The sequence below is a fragment of the Chionomys nivalis genome, chromosome 9, assembly GCF_950005125.1.
Source record: "Chionomys nivalis chromosome 9, mChiNiv1.1, whole genome shotgun sequence".
In the NCBI taxonomy this organism is placed as follows: domain Eukaryota; kingdom Metazoa; phylum Chordata; class Mammalia; order Rodentia; family Cricetidae; genus Chionomys; species Chionomys nivalis.
In genome coordinates, this window is record NC_080094.1 from 26,987,975 (window position 1) to 27,011,582 (window position 23,608).

Consider the following 23,608-nt stretch of genomic DNA (forward strand, 5'->3'; position numbering starts at 1 on the left):
ATAATTGGTATGTGAACAGTTTGCTTTGCTATGGGGAAGTCACATAGGATTGAGTTCTAGAACTCTTGAGCTCTAGTTTGCTAAAGACAGAGCTCTCATTTCCCTATCCCTTGTCCATGGGTTTAGGGTAGGCTGCTTTCTCTAGGAAACAATACGCACGCGCGCGCGCGCACACACACACACACGTACATACATACATCTGTACATAGACTATATATAAAACATATATGCATATGTATATATGTACACACATATATGTATATATTTATACACACATATATATATATGTTTAGTGGGGAATAAGGTCTGGAAACTAGAAGCAATGGGGCTTGGTTGAGAAGAGTAAGATCAGGAGTCTCTAGTACTGTAAGGGGCCAGTGAGGCTCACTGTGGTTCTCTACAGCAAAAGCTGCTGATAGGGAATCTGCATTTTGAAGGCAGGCTAATTCCCCCTCCTCATTCGCTCCACCTGCTTCCTGGAAGTGAGGCCCAGCCAGAGTGCGAATGCTAAAGGGTTGCCTGTTGACCACACTCCTCACAACTGGACAGTCAGTCTGAACTGACCTTCAGTGTGCAGTATCTAGAGCCACGTAGGTATTAGCGGAACACACTTGGCTGGGCTCAAGTAACACCAGCAGGGACTCATCAGTGTGAAACTTCTGCTTGTCAAGGATTTGTGGGAAGTCCTTAGGAGTACATCAGCCGGCCGACACCACCCTTTCTCTATTCTCCTCTCTGCTCCCATCTGGGAAGTCCCTTAAGTGCAGACAAACACCTTTCATGCGGTCTGAGTCTGCATCGTGGTGTATGCCACTAACTCCATCCCCCAAAACGCTTGGATGTCAGCTCCCAGGTGAGATTTCCTTGTGCACATGAACAGCCCGGGGTTTAGCCATGATGCTTTTTTGGGCTTCAATCAGAGTCCGTTTGTCTTTCAGGACTCTGGTGTAGCTGGGCTGAAGACAAGCTGAGTGAGAAATGATTGTAGCCTCCAGGACTGAGAATTTTATGGCCATGCCACATATCCAGCCTGGCCTATTTTCTCAAATATAGTATATTCCATGCACCCTAATTCAGCTGACACACTGTGCCAGAATCTTGAACAAATACAAGCTGGAATCCCTGCCACGACAAGGAAACAGGCATCTGGGTACCCAATACTTACTGCCCGTGTTCAGGCAGTAGAAACCCTTTGCAAATGACACAGTTTTAGTTTAGGACTACAGATACAGGTGAACAGACAGACTGACGTAGAGACAGGGCTGAGTGTCATTGCTGAGAGTGGTGGGTAAGAGGCTATGGTGATGGTCAACTGTGAATCTGGTTGAAAAACGTGTGTATCATGGGATGAAAGATGCAGCAGCAGTGTTCCAGACTGGGTTTTATACTTCTAAAACTCTTATGTTGAAACCTCAAGTGTTAGGCTTTAGACAGACAACTAAGATAACACAAGAGTGTAAGAATAGTCAGTCTAATAGTCCTTACTAGGGCAGGGACTAGGACATGTGTGACAGTGTCCGGGAGAGTATCCTTCAAAGGACCAGAAGACAGCAATACATGTGCCTCGTAGGTTGTGACAGTATCCTTTATCTGCCCAAGCAGAGCAGAAGGAAATGAAGCTCGGCCTGTCATGATGGGGAGGCCTGAGGCTCTTTCTACCACCTTGGCTGACTTAGGAAAGCTGCCTCACAGAGAACCCTGGTTCTGCCATCTGTGAATGGAGCTGTGGCCCTTCTAGAGGGATGTGGAACCTTCCTTTCTAAAGCCATGGCTTCACCAGTGTGAGGGCCATCATTATCTTATTGCTCATCTTGTACTGGGATTATGATACATGCAGGCAAAAGCAGGTAGAGCTGTGCCTTGGGCTACGCTGGCATTTGGCTTCCTCCTCCCCTCCTCCGGTTTCACCCTCCCACTTCTATTTCTCTCCTGCTAAGCTGTGAAGCCTTCCTTGGATCTGTGAGTGGATCTCAGGCTCACCTAACTAGGCCACCTGTGTGACTGGTCCTTCGCTTAAATTGTAGTCGCTATTCAAACATGACTTTTTATTTACAGCCCTTTTGGCGTCTGTCTAGAATACAGACAGTCATGACCATGTCTCCAGACACAGACTGACAAATACCCACAGTGGTATAAAGTTGCCCCTGGTTTGTTTATTTCCTTCTCTGTCACACCTTAATACTACTGTGTATGTCTTTTGACTCTACACCCTTTGGTCTTATGTCTTTTCTCTCAAATCCCCCAGTCTCTTCCTTCCTGGGAATCTGACTTAGACAAATCCACTGATAGAGGAAGTCTGGGGAGAGATCCAGAGAATGATCCTTCCCCTCTTTGGAGTCTACACCTGCTCTAGGCGACGTCACAGGACAGGACATTTGAAGGTTGCTGTCTCCAGCTTTTTCCCTGCTGCAAGTCTCCCAAAGGGGTGCTCTGTGTTGGGGTGCGCACAACTGGGTGTCCTTGCTGCCCAAATTTTAGTTACGCCTGAGCTGGGGACACTCAAGGCTATCTCTGACTATTGCTAGGGGGGCATTGGCCTTTGTACCCCCAGACTGAGCCTAGGGCCAGGTTCTGTCCTTTCCCCAGCAGGTGTCAAGGATAAAGCTTCACTGAGCAGTTTCTTCCTCTAACCCGAGGATGGGGACAAGGGCGGCAAAATACTGCTACAAATATGAAATGCAATGGTTTGCAATGTGTTATTCAAAGGCAGGACACATGTTATTTTAAAAGTCCCGTTGCTAGGAAATCCATAAGATGCCTCGTGAAGAGCTGATTTGGGATATCGGAAGAAGCTGACGATTTCTTGAAATAAAAATTAGAAGAGCTTCATTGTGAGGGTTCCACATCACCACCCCCGACTTCATCACCAACTGAGTGAGAAAGCTCAAGTGAGCTTGATCTCTTTTCTGAATTAAAACTGCCGGTGGTCAGCCTTTGCTTCTAATTGCCCAACGGTCTCTGGAGAAAGCAAACAGCAATGTCGTCAGCTCATGCTAACAGGAGACTGCATTTGCACAGCTCCCCATGAATGGCTGACTGACTCTGCCCTCAGTAAGTGCAGAGTCAGTCTTCATAGGTGCCACCTACTCCTCAGCTACACCCCACCGCCAGTGCAACCATAAGACAGAAATCCCTTAAAATGTGTGAGAATCATATCCAGGTGGCAAGGATGCTAGTTAGCGTGTGTGACTTAAGAGTAGCGCTAAGCATCTTGGCTAAACAGCTTGATTTTCTGAATAAAATCATTTGAGTCTAAAGATGGATTCATCATGTGGTAGAGACAGATCCAGATAGCTGCCTCTTATTAGTTGCAGTCATGAGTTAGAACCCAGGTGTCATGAATGTTGCAAGCACAGCACTGTGGGAACGGGGTCTATTAAGTCAGAGTTGCATGCTGATCCTGCCTGTGGGGCACCTCTGCTCCCCATACGTAGACCCGCAGGTATCATACTGCCCTCCTCTCTGCCCATCTAGATTCAGATTGTTCCTAAGTGACCTGACTTCAGTGCAAAGCAAAGTATGTCACTTCGGAGGGCATAGGGTGCTCACTGACATTCACACCACGGCTGGCAGAGCACCTTGTGTTTACTCTTTGTATGCTTGTGTGCTGGGCAGACACAGACTTTTCTCTCAAGGCTTGGTGGAGGCAGACTGAGCTCACATTGTGCTGGAGCAAGGGCTTGGTTGTGAGAGAAGAGACTGTTTATAGTGCTAAAGGGACTGTCGTTGCGTAAGTGGGATAGGTGCAGTGGCTAGGGAAAGCAATGACCTGATGACCCAGTCAACCGATGCTTATCCGGGCAAGCAGGGAGGCAGAGAGCCCAGAGTATTGGTTCAGAAGGAAGTATGGAAGCCTTGCGGCCTATATCCCTTACTTGTGCTGATTGTGGCTAGCTAGTGGGGCACATGTATGTCAGGCAATGACAGTGCTTATAGTCAATGTCAATGAGTTTGAGAGTCAGAATAATATTGTCCCTGTGGCTCCTCATAAGTGGCTTTAGTGCCATGACAGTACATGCCTGGCAGTAGACAAGCAAACTCTGTCAGGGTCGCTCATGGATTCTTCAAGTGTGGTCATGGAGAATCACAATAGATCCTGAGGCCGCTGATAGCCAACAACACGGCCTTCATAGGACACTGTCCTGCCAGGACACCAGTCATCACACAATGTTGGCAGCAGACTCATAGAGGACAGTGGGGAGAGAAGAGGAGGTGGCACATGATACCAATGTCAGGGACTCAGCCCTGACTTCACCTCACTGCCACCTGGCCTTCCAGGGTTTCTGCAAGAAATTGGTCCCTGCACACTGTTACTTAAAAACAAAGAAAACCAAACAATAACAGCGACACTAGCAGTGACAAAACCCTGAGGAATTAGCTCTTGGCCTTCCTCTTGGAAACAAGGCTTGTTGCCAATTTTTGCCTCAGGAAGATACAGATGCCGCCACCCGGCTCCCTTTTGCCATTGTTAAGCTTTAGAAAGCCCAGGCAGGCATCACCCCTAGAAACGCCTCTAATCTAAAGCCTCTCCCAGGAGGTACCATGTTAATGCTCCATCATCTCCCATCACCCTGAAGGTTTCCCTTGCCATGAATCACTCGGCCACATAGGGCTGTGGAGCTCCTTGCCCAGTGTGTTGTCCCTGGTGTGTGGGCAACAGTACTCAGCCTCCGGTGTTCAGGAGACTAGCCAAGGCTGTGACTGCCATGGCTCTGGGATCCCCAGCCCTGCCTAAAGAAGCTCTCATCCCTGCTGCCTTTCTCCACAGGGAGCGTTGACCTATTCCTGGGGTGCTCAGCTGGCTTATGTAGTCATTACTCCTGCTACAAGCTTGTTTGGCGGGGTGCCAGCCATCCTCAGGCCCCATGTGTCTGTGGGTTTAGCATTCACAGTTATCTTCCAGAGCAAAGAAGACAAGTCCAGGAGTGCAGAGGCCTCTGGTGCTCTGTCCCTTGATCAGCTGAGCATATCCTGATGACCAGGGAGGTAACTAGCTGGGAACTTCACAGTCACCTCTTCCAGTGCATCTGATATTCCCAGTGTTTGAGAGCAGAGCCTGGCCTCTCTAAGAGACAGAGCTACTCCACTTTCCCAGAGCTTGCTTGGACTCAAGTTCAGAGCTGCTCTGTGGTTTATTAATGCAAGTCAAGAGATGTCAATGTGCGTGGTAATAAATGTGCAAGTAGAAACACAAATGTGTCTCAAAAGAGATTAGGATTTTAACCAGACCACTAGAGCCTCACAGACTCCGAAAATCCTCAAGGGTAAAGCTAGTTCAGATCAAGCTTTGGCCACGGCCAGGACTGTGGTGACCATCGAACATTTATGTTCAAAGAGATGAAACAGTTACTGGCAAAGGAGGGGTGTCCTCTGATGCTCTTTATGTTCAGAGCTCGTTCTGCAGTTCAGGTGGCCTCTAGTGCTTTTAGAGGGCAGGTATCTAGCCAGGCTTGAGGGATGTCCTGATCGGCATAGAAGAGTTCATTCATATCATCCTACTTAGACGTGTGGCCCGTTTGTAGAAACTGGGCAGCAACAAGGTTTCAGTAACTTACAGATAGGGCTTTATCATCATGTTCTTTGGACCCATTGTAGTTTCACGAGGATAGCTAGGATTCCTGGTCAAATGAATGCAACTGGCTATGTAGTGTCTGCTGAGATTGAAGAAGGGCACTTGGAGGGTGGAGATGTCTGGTAAGTTGGAGATACGCATTAAATGGGGGCATATTGTGTATTCCAGAGACTTGATACTGGAGGAATTTGAGGTATGGTTAACTAGCTGATAAAGTGGGGATTCCAGTGAGGTGGGACACAGGATATCATGGGAGAGCATCGTGAGGTATGATGTGCGTGCGTGTGTGTCTGAGACACTTGGTAAGATGAGGCACCTAGCATACGCAGGACACGTGGTGGTAGAAATACTTCATAAAGAGGGAGAGCTATTGAGCTGAGGATAGCCGGTAAAGTGGGAACTTCTGGTAAAATCTGTCTTCTCAAGCAAATTATAAAGATCAACGAGAGAGGTGGAAAAGCCATTTTCAGGAATGGAATAGCAGCATCTGGAGAAGCGAGTTTGAAGATGTACCACAGCCATTTTAAAGAAAGGAGCATGGAAACCAGCCATTGGAAGGGAGATTTCCTAAGCGTTGATATCATTTCAGCTCTCTCCATCCTGCTCCCTACATTTCTAGCAAAGTCAGCTGGACATATAGACACACAAACATCTTCCATGTCCCTAAGCATCATGTCTGTGTCTTAGCAGCTGTGTGATCTGGGCCATTTCTCTTGCCACATGCTGCAGCTGAGGTGCAGGACATGAACCAAACTGAGTAAACCAGGGTTGATACTTGGCTCACAGGACTTTGGGGGAAAGTACTGTGTGCCTCTGGGTCTCTGCTTTTCAACAGTATGGTTGTGAGAATGACCTTTTGTAATACTTGAATAAGCTGGCACGGAAAAGACACCTTTTTCTTGTCGGGGCAAGGGTGTAAATGTCAGCAGGTGGTAAACCCTGCTGGGGCTTCGCAGGCATGACTCTGCCCTCTCGCCATCCCTGTGGTGTGCAGTGTGTTTATTTCTCAGTACTTCAGTTTTTATCTTTCCTTACTATGCTTCTCCTAGGATACTGGTATAAGACTCAATGTGCTCAAGGATAGGTTTGCCCATGTGGTATTAGTCAGTGACGGGAACAACAAGCATGCTGATAAGATCCAAGGAAGTACAGGCTGCCGGAAGATTGCTCTGCTTTGCTGTTGATACTAACAGGGCCACTGAGGATGCCATTCATCCACTCCCCATGGTCACCACAGCCATGCTGTTGACGGCACTGCGCTACCCACTCGACATGCTGATGAACCACACAGCCCCAATCCGCTAGTTCCAACTCTGCATACAATCACTTTTGATTATGACCAGTATGATGCTTGAAATGGCCTTGGTCTCTCGGCCCTGGAGAAATGAGTAGTGATTTTTGAGAATCTACAGCAAGGGCAGCAGCATTGTAAATGAAGCCTCTTCCATCTGGAAATACAAGACCGGGATATGGTGGGTGGCTGAGCTAGCTCGAGAGGACTAACTTGCCTAGTTAGTTAGGACCGAAACTATGTCTTCACCAAACCTTAAGAGATGGCAGTTTTGGCATCCCTTGAGTTTAAAAAGCATCACTTTAGGGCCAATACCTTTCCTATTTTATACAACACTTCATGAAGCTGAAATCCTGAGAGGTTGGGCTAAAAGAAAAATGTGAAAAACAAGCTGTGAAACGGCCTATGAATAATTCTGACAGTAACCAGAACCATGCCATCTACTGTACCAGCTTACACCTGTCACTGTCTCTTGGCCCCAGGAAGTCTCCAGCAATCCTATGAAGCAAACCTTTCAATTATCCTGTCCCAGGGACCCAGTTCAAAGAGTTGCAGACATCTGTCCCAGAAAACAATGATAAATAGCATGACTGAATTTGAATCCAGGTTAGATTGACCCCCCCCCCCAAATCTTTCCTTTCTACATGGCCAGCTTGCTCAGCTTTCATTGGTTCATCTTCTTTACAGTCCTCATTTAACTGAGAAAAATAATGCTAGTAATTTTGGAAACATTAAGAGTTGAAGATCAAGGGGGGGCAGTGTCAAGTGGGAGAGCCTGAACTTGTTATCATTATTCCCAGGCAGGGGTTCTCACCTGTACTGTACCCTAAATCACCAGGCTGAATTTCTGATGAGCTAAGTCAGTATTTCCCGGGCTTTGATGCCAGGATTCCAGAGACTGGGAATATTGTAAAACTGCAGAAAGAACACAAACAGAGCGCCTCGGCATCATCTGAAGGTGCTCAAGACAGACTTGTAAGCAGCCAGGGCTGTGTGATTCATAATTCTTTCCCCGCAAGGCTGCCCAACCATAGTTGCCAAGTGCTGGCTGGCTCTTTCACTAGTAAAACATGAAGTAAATCATTAAAACAGAGCCCAGCCGTCACCATTCATCAGAAAGGAAAAACTCATAGGCAAACAAGCTAAAAGATAATTTTTGTTAAATAATGAACACTCGTAAAACAGCAATGACATGGTATTAAAACATCTGTGATTACTTATTTCTCAGCATTCATCTGGCAACTGAAGCAGCATGAAGCAAGAGTTGCACTTTAAAAATGACAAGAAAATAGCCATTCATTTAGTCGACAGAGTAAGGCCCATTTCATTTCCGGGTTCCCAGTATTGCTGCTCACGAGCAGGATGAACGTCCAAGAGTTAAACATCCTGTGTGTCTTCACAGTTCCTTTCGCTCAGGCTGGGCTTGTTCTTGAGAGAGGTGGGGTTATGGCTGCCTCTTCTTTAAGACTGATGAGGCCCCAGAACTGTGTATTGCTGGGTATCTGCAGGAAGCCTGCAGGAAGCCTGATGCTCCAAGCTGGGACAGCGTGCTGGGATGGAGCAGGGCCAGGGTAGGCGCTGTGCTCCTCTAGGTTCGCATTCTCAGGCAGGACCCATCTGTGGACAGAGATAGCCGATTTCCCATCGTGTGCTTTCTGCTCCTTCTGAGCCCCACTTGTTTCTGACAAGGAAGCCACAAAGATGGGGGACACAGAGGAGTTAAGCGGGCCACGGCTGTGGTGACATGTCTCCTGCATTCCGCCTATTGCACCATATTCCATAAAAAATAAACATTTTTTTTAACTGTTTGTATATTGCTAATGGGGCGGCGGTCCAGGCACTGGCAGGCTGCAGAGCTGGGTTGTCATTGATCCATTAGAATCCATCCAGGGGCAGCCACTGGGGTGGAATCTTTGGAGCTTCCATGTGGAAGAATCAGCATCGCTCGCTGCCTGGGTGCTCTGCACAGTGCTGAAGGTGAAGTGGAAGGAAAAGAACAAAAAAAAAAAAAAAAAAGAGGAAGAAGTCTGGGAGTAGAAGATTCCAGGGCATCATGGAGTCGGTTGACAATCATTGTATTATACAGCATCACACAGGTGTCTCTTCTCTGCCCTCACACGGGTGGCCCGGCTCCCCCTCCTTCCGCCAGCCTTTGGGAAGATTACAGGTGGTTGTTCTTGGAGAGGTAGGCGATGAGGGCGACGGCCACACCCACGTAGATGCCAGTTCCGATGGTGATGGACAGCACGGCCAGGAAGAGGGCCCTCCGGGAGCTGGTGCTGGCCTGATGGAAGTCTCCTTTGGCCACAGCTTTGTTCGTCTGCAGAGATGGCAGAGAAAAACAAAGGGAGAGTGAATGAGTTGGAAATAATGGTGAGGAGAGAGTTCTGCTTGGCTTCTTTCCGACATTCAACTTCTCCAGATTACATAAAGGGCATACCAGTACAGGCAAGGACACGGGAACAACAAGTATTCCCATAATAAATGGGCACTAGGTAAGTCTCTAACTGTTAAAGAAATGGATGGTTAAAAAAAAAAAAAAGAAATGGATGGTTGGTGTTTGTCACTGTTCCCCACATGTCAAGGGAGTCAAAGCTCCCATTCTGTCTGGTTTCAAGGAAGTGACATCTTGAAGTATCCCAGTGAGACCACAAATGTGAAGGCAGGGTCTCAGAAAGGATGCCCCAGGGATGGGCGAGGCTCTCATCTCTACTGCCGCCCTTCCTGCTCAACAATGGTATGGTTTTCCCTAGGATAACAATTTCTAAAGAACATTTTCAATCCCTATAGCCCAGTAGAAGTATGGGGAAGGAAATTGTATTTCTCATTTCCCAGAGAGAAAAGTAGGGGAATAATGTTATTAAATGCATCCTAGAAATCTTGCGGTTCCACTCTTCAGGAGTTAGCCACCGTGTGCTATGACAGCCCTGATTCCTGACTGCTTTGGCACTATTTGTCTCTTGGTAGAAGTATTCTGGATACGGCCCTCATCTCTGTGCTTGAGCACTTGGTTATAAAACGGGGCAGTGGTTTAGACATAAACTTCTTGGAACCATGAGATAAATAGTGATGTTGAGATTAGATATTGTCTCAGAATCAGAGTTTTGGGGGCAGAACCTGCAAACCCTCCTCTAATTCCTCCTTTCCTTTTGCCTTTGCACAGTTGAGACTAAAACCAGGGAGGGGAGATGGGTGTTGTAGGAAAGTCTCATTCATCTGTGGAAGAACTCTGGGAAGTATTTTGTTCTCTGCTAAGACACGAAACTATGTAAGATGTAAAAGACACAGTCCTCCTTCCTGCCTGGGGACATGGCTGTGGAGCCATCTATAAATGGGTGTCTTGAGACTGGGGAAGTCCCAGAGGTGATTACAGAAGCCCATGTCAACACTGAGAGACCTCTGAACCCGTTTCAGATGTCTCCTGGTCCACACCTGCTGGCTGAGGAACATGAGTCCCTGTGTTCAGATTCTGTGGGCTGGTTGGGACTCTGCTGTATCACACATGCTCCTTGATTCAGGAAGTGGAGTGCTGTGGAGGGACCTCCTGAGTCACATGGCTCATGGACTAGTGGAAGAGATGCTGTGAAGACACGTGATGCCCTGTAGTGATGCTGTGGAAGGCTAATCTGAGAGGTAAGAGACTCTCTGGTCAGCAGAAAAGTATAGCCCACTCTTCCGTGGCATCCCCTAACTGGCTCCAATTTTCATGGTGCATTTGTGATGATATTTCTGCCTTATATGTGGGTACAGGAGGACATATTGTTCATTTAACCTAAAAGCAATAACATGCCGTGAGTCACAGAAGGTCAGACTTGGAGATAACTATTGAGTGTATTTTCATTTTCCCAATCTCCCGATTCTGATTTAGGGAGATTGGAACCCTGTGATAAGGACTCTCTTCTGCCACTGGACCCTTTCTCTGGACACTAACTTATGAATCTTGAATTCTAGGTTTTATTTTTTTTTCCTCCCTCATTTCTTGCCTTGGCATTGAACTTGGAAGCTAACAGTGAACAAGGTTCTGATGAGGTGGAATTGAGGGAATTTAAAATGAGAAGCCTCAAAGGACAGCAGTAATTAATTAATTAAGCTATAATTAGCTGGGTTTCATTTTATATATCAATGCTTCCAAACACTCCAATGTCCTATAACATAATTCAGTGTAATTGCCCTTCTTGGCATTAACCCCAAACAGCCCTGGGACATCAGCAAGCAGCATGACTTGTCACCAGTTGTCGTTATCTTAGTCTTCACATGGTGTGCCTGGGCTAGGATGGAGGAGGGGAGGCAAAGGAAGCCTGCGGGCGGGATAGAGCCCACTTTAACTGATCAAGAACCTTCTAGAAGATCCCCTGAGTTCCACTTCCCTGTCTCATCAGAGTTGAACCTGTAGATACTTACTATGGACCAGGGCCTGCACTTCCCTTGTCCTCTATGGTCACCTGGGAGCCAAGAGGATGCGCACAGGTGATGGTGGTATGTTGGTGGGCAGTCAATAGCTATTAACGGATGACTAAGTTGGAAGTGCTGAAATATTGCCTTCAAAAGCCACGCAGGGTTTGCCCTTTAGTAACTGGTCTTTGTTCTTCCAGGAGAGAAAGCAGGGAGTAGCAGCCTGCCCAACCCTACAGGTGAACTCTGGCCCCGTATTTAAGGTTCTGAGCACAGGGAGTCAAAGCACTCATACCCAAAGTCTCCATGTCTGAGCGCCAAGCTTACTCCTCCTTCTCCTGGTCTGCCTAAGAAGAACTTGCTTTTTCTTTGTTGTTGTTGTTGTTGAGTTATTGAATATTTCTTCCAACAAATACCGGGGAGTGTGACTTGAGGACAGTGGAAAGAGTTGGTCAAAGCATCACGTAGGTAAGGTCAGGCTGTGCTTCAACAAGGCACTCACATTTGCTTTACCCAGGCTCAGAGAGTTCCTGGGGTCGCAAAACCTTGAGAACAGTTGTCATTTACCTACCCTGTGACCCCAGAAAGGGGATTCCACACCAACCCTTCATCTCAGAGAGTGAATGACTGTGACTACCTGCCTTCTTTGTGAGGGGACAAACCAGAAGAAGTGTCTACCTCCTGGCTCACAGCATAAGGTCTATGGCAGGTTAAATTGCTTCATATGAAGGTTAGGAGTATTCATCCTGTCTGCCAATGATGGCCACAAGACTGTGTACAAGAGTTTTCTTCCTAAGACAGGTTGGCTCAGCTCAGCAAATTCTTAAAGCAGCCCCGCTGCTCCTGACCACTCTGTTGGGGAAGGGGAAGGAGATGAGGGACAAGGGACAGATGTAACCAGTGCCTCAAGGCAACTGGGAGGTTGAGGAGATTGGCTGAAGGAACAGTGCCTGGAATAACTAGATCTGTCTACACTCGGATCTACACAGGGAACTCCCGTGACCAAAGTGAGTCTTTAGGAAGCACTCCAAGAAGTTGATCTCAGGGTATTCTGTGGGTGTGAAACTATTTCTTGCTTGTATGTGAACTAGCCACCTACCTGTTGCAGCTTCCGTGAGACCCAGCCTGACTTGTTAACACTCTATCCCAGAATAGGCCTCACTCTTCACAGTCTAGAAGTTTGTGCTGTGTCCATCATCTGTCACTAAGAAACATGGCATCTCCAACCTCTGTGGTCATATGCAAGGCTACTCACTTATGCCCTACAGTGAGAACTGGCTTGTCAGTCTGACATGGATTCGGCTGTGGCCATCTCCCTGTGCTATGGAAGATGGCTGCTCCTTGGGTTGGCAAGATTCAGAATCGGTTCCCACCCCTGTGGATCCCTCCTCATACTGATTCCTCAATCTTACTCAGATTCCACTTGCCCTCAGTGACTCTTGGCAACCTCCTCTTGATTCTTTCTTAGGATTTGTATGACCACCAGGGATGTCCCATCATCCTCCAGATAGACAACTTGCTCATCCTCACTGTAGCTCAGGATCTTTGCATCTAGGAGGTTCAGACCATAAGGTTATCCCTACCCCTAAAGCCTCTGGGAAAGGCTCCCTACAGAATGTCTACCTGCGGGTTCCTCCAGCCAGAATGGAATCTAATCTCAACCAGCCTTTGGAGTGTCACCAAATTCAGGCTCCTGGGCTTAAGAGGCTGTACCTCTGCAGGGTCACCACAGGGGGCTTTCCTTCAGTTCTTCCTCTGTCACTTTAGAGCCCAGAACTTCGAAAGCCACCAGGCTGAACAAGAGGGTGGTAACCGTGCGTAGCAAGCACTAACTAAATACCCCCCTCCCATCTGAATACACCTTCCTAGCCACAAAGACGTTATGCTTCACAAGGTCACGCTAATCCCCATGGTGACAAAGCTGCCGTCTTCTTCCCTTGTTTCTGGGTACTTCTTTCCCTGCCCTTTAGCCAACATGCTGTTAGTAATGTTTCTCATAAAACAGAAAGTGCAGGAGGTTCACAAGCCAGGAGTAGCCATCGCTTGTGTGCACCTTTGCCTGCCGGAGGAGTAGGGCACAGGGAGGGGCTTAGTGTGGCCGGCAGCCATGGCTTCTGTACTCTTGAGCGCTGCACAGGTGGTTTTCAGCCTAACAATAAAGTCCCAGAAGAGGGAAAGAGAACCTTAGAAACTGGGCTGGGAAGATGGGTTAGTCAGAGTGAGAGCCTGAGCTCAACCCCTAGCTGGCTGTGGCAGTCTGTGCCTGGAAACTTAGTGCTGGGAAGACAGAGACAAGAGGAACCCTGGGGTTTGTTGGCTAGCCTGCCCAGCCAAATTGGCAAGCTCTAGTTTCTGTGAGAGACTGTCTCAAAAACTAAATGAAAGTGATTGTTGAAGACTTCTGATGCTGATCTCTGCTACTACAAGCGCACATGTACACACACACACACACACGGGGGGGGTACAATGCAGGCACATATGCAAGTACAGTTTTGGTTTAGACATAGCTGGAAAGGGAGAAACCACCTAAACCATGAGGAGCTGGGCATGCAGAGGCCACTGTACACACTCTAGTTCCTGAGCTAAAGTGCGTTCTTCTTTTGCCTGGCTGTAAAGATCAAAGGAAAATCTGATCTTAAATTCCAAGAGCAAAAGTAGCCATTAAAACTCAAGATAGCAGGTTCACCTTCCTGAATGAAGAACAGTTCCAGCTGAGACTGAGCTCCGTGCTGTGTGCTTGCCTGGCTCCCTGGAGCCCATCCCCCACACCACAACCAACAGATGAAACCAAGAAGTAAATAAAGAAAGGAACGAATAAATAAAACCCGAAGCTGAGAATATAAAGCCTCTGAAAAATGGGGACCTCTTGGTGAAAACAACTGTGCCCTGACTAGCATTGCCATGCTTTGTTCATATCTCCTTAGGCTAGAGTGGTGGCCGTCCGAAAACTGGGCCAAGGAAACACACTGTGAAAGAACTCAAGGCTTCCTGACATGTGATGGCCATTGTGCTCTGATTTTCGAGGTAAGACACGCCAAGTTTGCAGAGAAGTGGTTGTTTCTTCTTCTGGGGTGGTTGTTTTAATGGCTCTGTCTGGCTGCTGGGAGAGCTCATCTGTGGGCAAGGGCTAGATGATGGTTCAGTCTCAAATAAGCACTGCTTTCTGTGGAGGAGCAGGGTGGCTGTGCCAGGATTCCTGTAGAGTCTGCTGGTGGGGCCACACATTTCTAGACCTAGAGATCTATAAGGCTGGCCTCACCTAGCTTTCCGAATGTCTCCTTTTTGTTGAAGACCCAGGTTACCCAATTGGCATTTATTTATTTATTTATTTATTTATTTATTTATTTATTTATTTATTTATTTATTTTTAGAAAAGGAGAGCCTCAAACACTATTAAATCACTCTTATACAAATCTTGCTCCATCCATCTTGTTGGGGATGGATGGAGACACACACATACGCACTAAAGTATAGCATATGAACTCTGGCTATTCAGTGTTTCAGGGTTGCAATGAATGTGACCGTGTGACCTCCATCCAGGAGGAACACTGTCCCCACCACTGTGCCTGTTATGATCAGTGAGTGTGAGGACACAGACCAATTTTGACACATGGTGGTAAGAGCGTCACAGAGGCATGAATACCTGGGCTAGGAAACACTAAAGCCCATCTTAGAGACTGGCTACCACAGTCATGCCCTGGTTATTTTGAGAATACTGGCCTACTTTACACCTCTTAAAAGTGTTAATGAATGTAACCAAATTATAAATAAAAATTGCATCTGAAATCACTATTTATCTGCAAATCTAGCCATACTGGGAAGCTGTCGTTATACAAGGAGTACAATTTTATCATTGGTACATTTTTCTCGAAACAAGAGTTTCTTTTCCAAGGAAAAGTGTGTGTGTGTATGCATGTAGAGGCACCTACAAAGGCCAGAACATGGTGTTGGGAATCCCTAGGGCTGTAGTTACTTGGAGGCTGTGAGCCGCCAGATGTTGGCGTTGGGAACTGAAGTTGGGTCTTCTGCAAGAACAGGAGCCAGTGTGCTTAACTGCTGAACTATCTTGTCCAGCCCTTATAAGGTACTCTTAAGAGACTTCTGAGAGACATTGTACTTCCCAACTGACTTATCTTAACATAGCTTCACAGGCTGGAATATTCCACTTTTCCCTCTGCCTCCTCTGTTCATTTGGTGGCTTGCTCTTTAATAGACACTTCAGCTGGAAGATTCCTATGAGATTTAAGGTCAGGTCACATGACTTTGCGTTGGCTCCATATTTGGACACAGTGAAACAGCTTCAGGATGAAGGAAATTGAGGAATTCTATGGAGTCAGGGAAGGAATCTTGACATCTGCAGAAACTCATGGTCCCAGCATCTCCACATCCCAAGTGTCCACAGACCTGTGCTCATATTTGAAGTCTTAGAGGAGGCTCACTGACATCCAGAGACCCTGTTCTCAGCAATACCATGGCAAGTTCTCCTGGAGGACACCCCGTCTTCTGCTGGGATGAGACTATATTCTCCACAGTTCCTGGACTCTGCTCTTTCAGTGGGCCAGTGACCGACCCTGGGTTGAGGTTTCTCTAGCTCTAAACTAAAATCTTGACAGGCAGTTCTCAAAGTGTTCATTTCCTTTTGCTGGAAACGAGGAAACGACTTAGTTTGAGGTTTTGGGAAAAACCGCAATTTTCTCTGAAAGACTGCCCCGCTGCTCTGCTTCTCTTAAAGTTACTATCCTAAAGGGAAGAAGGCAGTCAGGCTGGATGCTTCCATGTTCTGCATCATCTACCTCACTAGTCTGCTTGCTGTTCATGGAGAGTGCTGGGTCATGCACAGCATGAGGGCCCTGCCAGCAAACGCTGGATTTCCCCCCCCCCAACCCCCGCCCCATCCTTGAACTGTGACAGGCTCCTGTAGTCTTTGAACGACTTCTCTGAGAATTACTAGCACCATGGGCCCCTTTACTGCCCGCATCCTCAAGGATGAGTGGCTGGCTGCCTTTGCATTCTCAGCGTCGCTTCCATGATTTAGTGCCATCTAACATTTATTGTGCCAGGACAAGATCCTGAGGCTGTACTGCCAGTGAGAGCAGCGCAGTGACCCCAGAAGAGAATGGTCCTTACAGGCAAACAGCTTTCATTCCAATATTAGCTGCCCTATACACAATGTTTGAGAAGAACGAGGGACAGATGGAAAGCCTGAATACACATGTCTAGCTACTTGCCACTGCTTAGATCTGAAAATCAGGTACTTATTTCTATGCTCATGTGATCTCCAATTCTGGTCTCATGGTGAAACTTCCTGCATTTTCGAGAACTGTTACACCTTAATAGGCCACATTAAGGTCACCTGGTATGGCCTGAGTAGAGCAGGCTCGCTCAGGCTCTGAGACATTTGGGGTATAACTGGCTTTGGAGTCTTGACTCTTGCCTGGATAACAGAGGCTACAGTGAGATAAAAGTGAGCAAGTGGAGGGCCTCATTCGACACCTTCTGAGATAGGACAATGCTTTGGATGCAGGACAGCAGATCCCACATTCCCTGAACAGGCTCTTGAGGGCAGCTTGCCTCACAGCACACACCAGGCAAGCTGACCCTGATTTGTAGGTTTATCTGCATGTGTCCAAGGCTAGCATACAGAAGAATACAGAACATTTATTCTTATTTATTAAGAACAGCCTCCACGTGGGTTATATGGAGGAAGGCCTCCCCCAAAAGGAAGTCTAGCTGAGTGCATCCCAGGATTTGGTGATTTCTGTATTTCATCTACCTTGTGATAGCCAGGCCGTGAGTCCATGGCAACCACTGCCATTAGGGGCTCACAGTTGTGTTCTGTGTACACTGAGATCCTGAAGGTTTGACCTAGATGTATAGATATCTCTCTAGGGCATCTCCATCCCTGGCTATGGTACCCAGACTGCATACTGCATACTGTTGCATCCCTTTGTGATGTGTGCTGACAGATCTGTGGTTAAGCCTACTTGACTAGTGCTACTCAGTTGAACCACAGACCACTGGCCTGGACAAAAACCTAACTTCAAAATTTGCAGTATTTTCCCCCTGTTCTCTTGTTCTTTGGCACAGACCTGTACGTCATAGAAACCCCACACCCCACCTCCTCAACAGGGTATCCTTAGTGCTAAGGAGATTAGGGTAGCCTCAAAACTCAGATATCCACCTGCCTCTGATTCCTGAGTGCTGCTGGGATTAAGGGTGAGTACCACTCCACCTGGGATTCCCGCTGTTCCCTTTAGTGCTGCAGTTCTAATTTTCTGGACCTCCGGCCTCCACGCAGGAAGACATAGCCTTACAATACGTGCTGCTGAAGTCGTCTAGAAATCCATGCTGTGACTATGCATACCCGTAAATCACAAGATTCTAGCCATTTGATTATTTAGCATTTTGGATGGATACATAAATCCATGTGGGAACTTCCTTTTCCTTAATTTTTTTTTTTAACAGCCCTTCTCATTTCCAGTACTTACCGGGTCAGTCTCAGCAGCACCCAGTGTACTGTGACCCCTCTCTTCTCTAGGAATGTTTGAGGGCATCCTTCTTCCTGGTATTCTCAAACACTTCCTTGAAAGCCCTTTTTTCTTTTTTGATTGCGGAGCTAGTCTCCCACCAGTCCCTTTTGTGTGCCTGCATGTACTATTGTCCGGCTGCTTGCCCTTGGGGACATTTGAGGAGAATTTTCCAGAGCTGTCCTCCAAGCCTTTTATGGGATGTCATCCTGAATACCGCAGGCTGTATTCCCAAGGACTATTCTTGTGCTCTCCCTGCTGTATTTTTACTTCCTCGTTTTGCTTCAGAAAAAATAATTTTGCTTTTTAGCTCTCTGAAAATAATAATTGTACAATTTTTTAAAAAAGTCCTTTTTCCTAAATGTGCTTGTAGCCCAGTCCCTTTCTAAAGACCCCTCCATTTGTTCAGGTCCCATCTGGGGCTTGGTGTGGTGGGGAAAGGCTATCTCAGATGTCGGGCAAAGGCTGGATGTTATTTAATGTTTAAGAACATCACAAGGCTGACTGGTATATGGGGCTGATGCTCATGGGATTTTCACGGGAGCTTTTCAGACTCCACTGCCTGCACTGTACCCTCTCTGGTCGGCTTACATCTTTCATGTGCTGTGTCACCATCTTTGTTTCCGATGTCTCCATCTCCCTTTTCCTTTTTCCTTTATGGTTTCGTCTCTTTTTCCTCTTATAATTTAATGAACCATTTTTAGGACAGACCTGAGATAGTGAGAATGCTTTAGCTGTATGTGTCACTGGAAATACATCCTTTTGTACTAAATGCCACACCAGCCAGGCTGGGGGCTTGGTGCTGAGACAAGATAGAGCAGTGCCAAGTGTAATAGGGCAGCCTAGGATAAGGGTGACCCCAGAACCAAAAATTGAAAATGTAAGAAGGTTCAAGGAAGAAGCCAATTGATAGGTGTAATTTGATCTTACCATTCATCTTACTTGAAGAAGTCTCCACCCATCAGTGCTCCTCATTCATGGACTTTGCCTGGTTTCCTAGTCAATCACCTGCTTCTAGAATGCACCCCAAGGCCCGGGTTACCTGCTCACATTTCATTCCTCATTGATGACCTCCCAGTGGGTAGAGGGGACTGACTGTCCTAATTATCTGTGGTGGGGTAACAAGCAACCCCAGAATTAGTGGTGTGCAAGATAACCATTTGAAGACAGACTATTATTTTAGGTCAGGAATTCAGGTCAGACCATCTGACTTCTATTCCACTGCCATCAAATGGGGTTGCTTGTTCTCTAGCTTGTGGTTGTGCTCCTCTGAAGGATCCAAGATGGCTTCATTCATATCTAGTGTCTTTCCCCGGGGCTCCAAATGAGAGACAAGAAAGAGGAAACTCAATGTCAAACTAAATGGAGAAAAACTCAAAGCGATCCCACTGAAATTAGGAACAAGATGAGGTTGTCCACTCTCTCAATATCTATTCAATATAGTACTTGAAATCCTAGCTAGACCAATAAGACAACAAAAGATCAAGGGGATACAAATTGGAAAAGAAGAAGTCAAACTCTCACTGTTTGTTGATGATATGACAATATTAGTGACCCCAAAGTTTTATCAGGGAACTCCTATAACCCATAAACAGCTTCAGTAATTTAGTAGGATACAAGATTAACAAAAAAAAAAAAAAAAAAAAGAAAGAAAGAAAAAAAGAAAAGAAAAAAAACCCCAAATCATTAGCCCTCCTTTATACAGTTAATAAGCAGGCTGATAAATAAATCAGAAAAAAAACACCATCTTTCACAATAGCTACAAATAACAAAATATCTTGGGGTAACTCTAACTAACCAAGTGAAAGACCTGTGTGACAAGAACTTTAAATCTCTGAAGAAAGAAATTAAAGACACCAGAAAATGGAAAGATCTCCCAAGCTCTTGGATGGGTAGAATAAAATAGTAAAAGTGGCAATCTTACCAAAACCAATCTACAGATTCAAGGCAATGCCCATTAAAATCCCAGCAAAATTTTTCACAGACCTTGAAAGAACAATGCTCAACTTCATATGGAAAAACAAAAAAACCCAGGATAGTTCCTGTATAATAAAGGAACTTCTGGAGACATCACAATCCCTGACTTCAAACTGTACTATAGAGCTACAGTAATAGAAATAGCCTGTATTGGCATAAAACCAGACAGGACAACCAATGGAATCGAATCGAAGACCTGGATATCAATCCACACACCTATGAACACCTGATTTTTGACAAAGTAACTAAAAATATAAAATGGGAAAAGAAAGCATATTAAACAAACGATGCTGGCATAACTGGATATCAACATGTAAAAAAATACAAATGGATCCATATTTATCATCATGCATAAAACTCAAGTCCAAATGGACCAAGGACCTCAACATAAAACCAACAACACTGAACCTTATAGAAGAGAAAGTGGGAAGCACACTTGAGTGCATTGGCACAGGAGACCACTTCCTAAATATAACCCCAGCAGCAGAGACACTGAGAGAAGCAATTAATAAATGGGACCTCCTGAAACTGAAAAGCTTCTGTAAATCAAAGAACACAGTCAACAAGACAAAACGACAGCCTACAGAATGGGAAAAGATCTTCATCAACCCCACATAGCACAGAAGGCTGATTCTCAAAATATACAAAGAATTCAAGAAATCGGTCATCAATAGAACAAATAATTCAATAAAAAATGGGGTACAGACTTAAGTAGAGAACTCTCAACAAATGAATCTAAAATGGTTGAAAGACACTTAAGGAAATGCTCAACATCCTTAGCCATCAGAGAAATACAAATCAAAACAGCTCTGTCAAAATAGCCAAGATCAAAAACACTGATGACAGCTTATGCTCAAGAGGATGTGGGATGAGGGGATCACTCCTCCATTGTTGGTGGGAGTGCAAACTCGTACAGCTGCTTTGGAGATCAGTATGGCGATTTCTCAGAAAATTAAAAAATAATCTACTCAAGATGCAGCAATACCACTCTTGGGTTTATACCCAAAGGATGCTTAATCATATCACAAGGACATGTGCTCAACTATGTTCATAGCAGTATTTTCATAATAGTCAGAACCTGGAAACAACCTAGATGCCCCTCAACCGAAGAAAATGTGGTACATTTACACAATGGAGCACTACTTAGTGGTAAAAACTAACGACATCTTGAAATTTGCAGGCAAATGGATGGATCAAGAAAACATCATAGAGCCGGGCGATGGTGGTGCATGCCTTTAATCCCAGCACTCAGGAGGCAGAGGCAGGCGGATCTCTGTGAGTTTGAGACCAGCCTGGTCTACAGAGCTAGTTCCAGGACAGGCTCCAAAGCCACAGAGAAACCCTGTCTCGAAAAACCAAAAAAAAAAAAAAAAAAAAAGAAAGAAAACATCATATTGAGTGAGGTAACCCAGACTCAGAAAAACAAATATAATATGTACTCATTGCTAAGTGGCTTTTAGACACAAAGAAAAACCAACCTACAGTCCATAATCCCAGAGAACCTAGACAACAAAGAGGACCCTAAGAGAGACATACATGGATCTAATCTGCATGGGAAGAAGAAAAAGACAAGATCTTGTGAGTAAATTGAGAGTGTGGGGGTCATGGGAGAGTGTAGAAGGGGAGAGGAGAGGAATGGAGGGGAGTGGAAAATGCATAACTCAATAAAAGCAATAAAAAAGAAGAAGAAAAGAAGGAGCAAACTCCACAGAAGACTCAGAGAAGTCCCCATGTTGTGTCCTTTTGGTACAGGTTCTGGGGAAGAGGGCACAGCTGCCAAGAATCATCTTTTCTGCATAAATAGCCATGCACTGGAGTCTTCATCTATGAAGTCCCCAGCTCATTGCTGGTCTTTTAATTTGGGCAGCTGAGTAAATTTCCCTTGTTTTAAATACATGTCAAAAGCACTCCAAGCACAGAAAAAGTGTGCCACCAAAAAACACCTTAGTCTGTCCAATAACTGTGCATTAGTAAATACAATTTTAAAAAATTATATTTTCCCTTATGCTATCATTACTGTGATTCATAAAGGCTTGGGTTCTTTATTCTTTGTCACTCAAGAGCAGTGTGGCTTGCTAGTAACATAAGGCATTTAGATGAGTTCTGGGTGGAGCAAGATTCTATCAATCAACCCACAATTTATTGCCACTTAAAATGATTTTTTAAAAAATGAGGCAGGCATTTGTGACATTTAGTGTAGCTATGGTCATGGTCTCAAGATGGTGTTTGAGACACTGAAGCTTTTAGCAGAGTTTCTCTGTAGGGAAACAAAATTGACAAATTCGAACGTGTTTTTATTTTAAATAAGGTCATGATCAAATACAAAGAACCCAGGATGGTGAGAAGAGACATTAAAATCAAACGTGAATAGAATACAAGAAATAGAATCAGGCCATGGCAGATGGACAGCCTCACACAGCTGACTGGCCTTGGGGCCACTGCGATCTCTAAGAGGTACAAGGTGTACTGCAGTTTCAAGGAAATCGCGTTTGTTTTCATATTGTGAAATAGCCACTTTAAATGTAAATTGCAAACCGACTTCTGACTGTGGTTGACACCAGCATGCTTTGGCTGTCACTGATTCCCAGCTGGGCAGCTAGGCCAGAGTTCAGTGCTTATGACAGAGAGAAAGCTTTTCTCTTACTTGGAGAATTCATATAACATTTAGGACTGAATCTGTTATAATTCAAGTGAAACAAGGATGGTAAGGACACCTGCTCCGCCAGGCTCCCTCTCTTTCTCCCCACATGTGTATGTGTGTGTGTGTGTGTGTATAATCAAAGCCAGTCTTGATACCACCTAACTCTGAAGGAGCACCAATTCATGAGCCATAATGGAGACCCACAGTTAGAAACAATGCTTTATGGGCCTTTGACTGTTAAGGTCAGCAGAGTCAGCATTGCCTGTGCAAAACATTTATTTGTAGTGCAGTTGGCAAACTTGCATCTTCCTACTTTTAAATGTAGTATCTTCTAGAAGGGAGAAATGTTATAGAGATGCCTTGCTTTTGTGTAATTGATTTTACCAAACAGCAAATAGAGGCTGAGAAATACGCAGAACTGCAGAACCAAGAACTTCTGAGAGTGAGATTTGTGTTTGTGACTCTTACTCAGAGTTGGCCCTTACTCCTGTGTGCACTAATTTAGTAGAAACTTATTATGTGGCCCAGCTGATTGGTGGGGAGCACTGTCTTGACCTTCCATGCCCAGGGTAGCCCAATCCTGCATGCTGCATAGAATATGCCAAGGACGAATGCGAGCCACAGGGAGGGATGATTACTTACTTAAACAAGCAACAACTGTTTGCATTAATGATTTGAGAATTTAATGTATTTCAATCAGATTTGTCCCCTCCCCCAAGTCCTCCCATGACTTGAATGACATTTCTGTTTATAATTTTGCTTTCTAACATTTTCTCATTTCCAAGAGTCTTTGTCACTGAGGCTGGTGCTCACCTGTCAGAGAACCCAGTTCGTATTCTAGTAAGATGGTAACCTGGCCTATCCTTCCAAGAGAAATCACGTAGCTGGTGGGTGATGAGCGTCTAGCAGACAGGCCTGCAGGCTGGGGCTGATTTTCTAAGGCCTTGACAGGGAGAGAAGGGAAAGCATCAGCAAGGAGAGAGCCCTTGCATAAAACCAGAAATTCAAAGAGAGTGTCCTCTCCCCCTGCAGGGGACCAGAAACTCCTCCTTTAGGCTGAAGAAATCAGCAATCTCTGTCTTTGACCTGGCCCTTGAGTAAGCAATCAAACCAAGTCCAGGCTAATCAGAGGTGTGGGCTCTGTGCTTATTATATTCAAGGCACAAGTGCCCTGCTGAGAAATTAAAATACAAATGGATTCAGCACTC

General features: G+C 45.6%; 1 protein-coding gene across 3 annotated transcripts in view; it reads right to left on the reverse strand.

The window, feature by feature from the left end:
• Positions 1-8,006: 8,006 nt before the first annotated feature.
• The window catches only part of Syndig1 (synapse differentiation inducing 1), a 157,391-nt gene continuing 141,789 nt past the window's right edge, over positions 8,007-23,608 (reverse strand). For all 3 annotated transcript variants that reach the window (XM_057781377.1, XM_057781379.1, XM_057781378.1), the window contains exon 4: positions 8,007-9,183. In XM_057781377.1, coding sequence (XP_057637360.1) covers positions 9,025-9,183 — 159 coding nt within the window. In that variant the 3' untranslated portion in view covers positions 8,007-9,024. The remainder of the gene's footprint in view (positions 9,184-23,608) is intronic.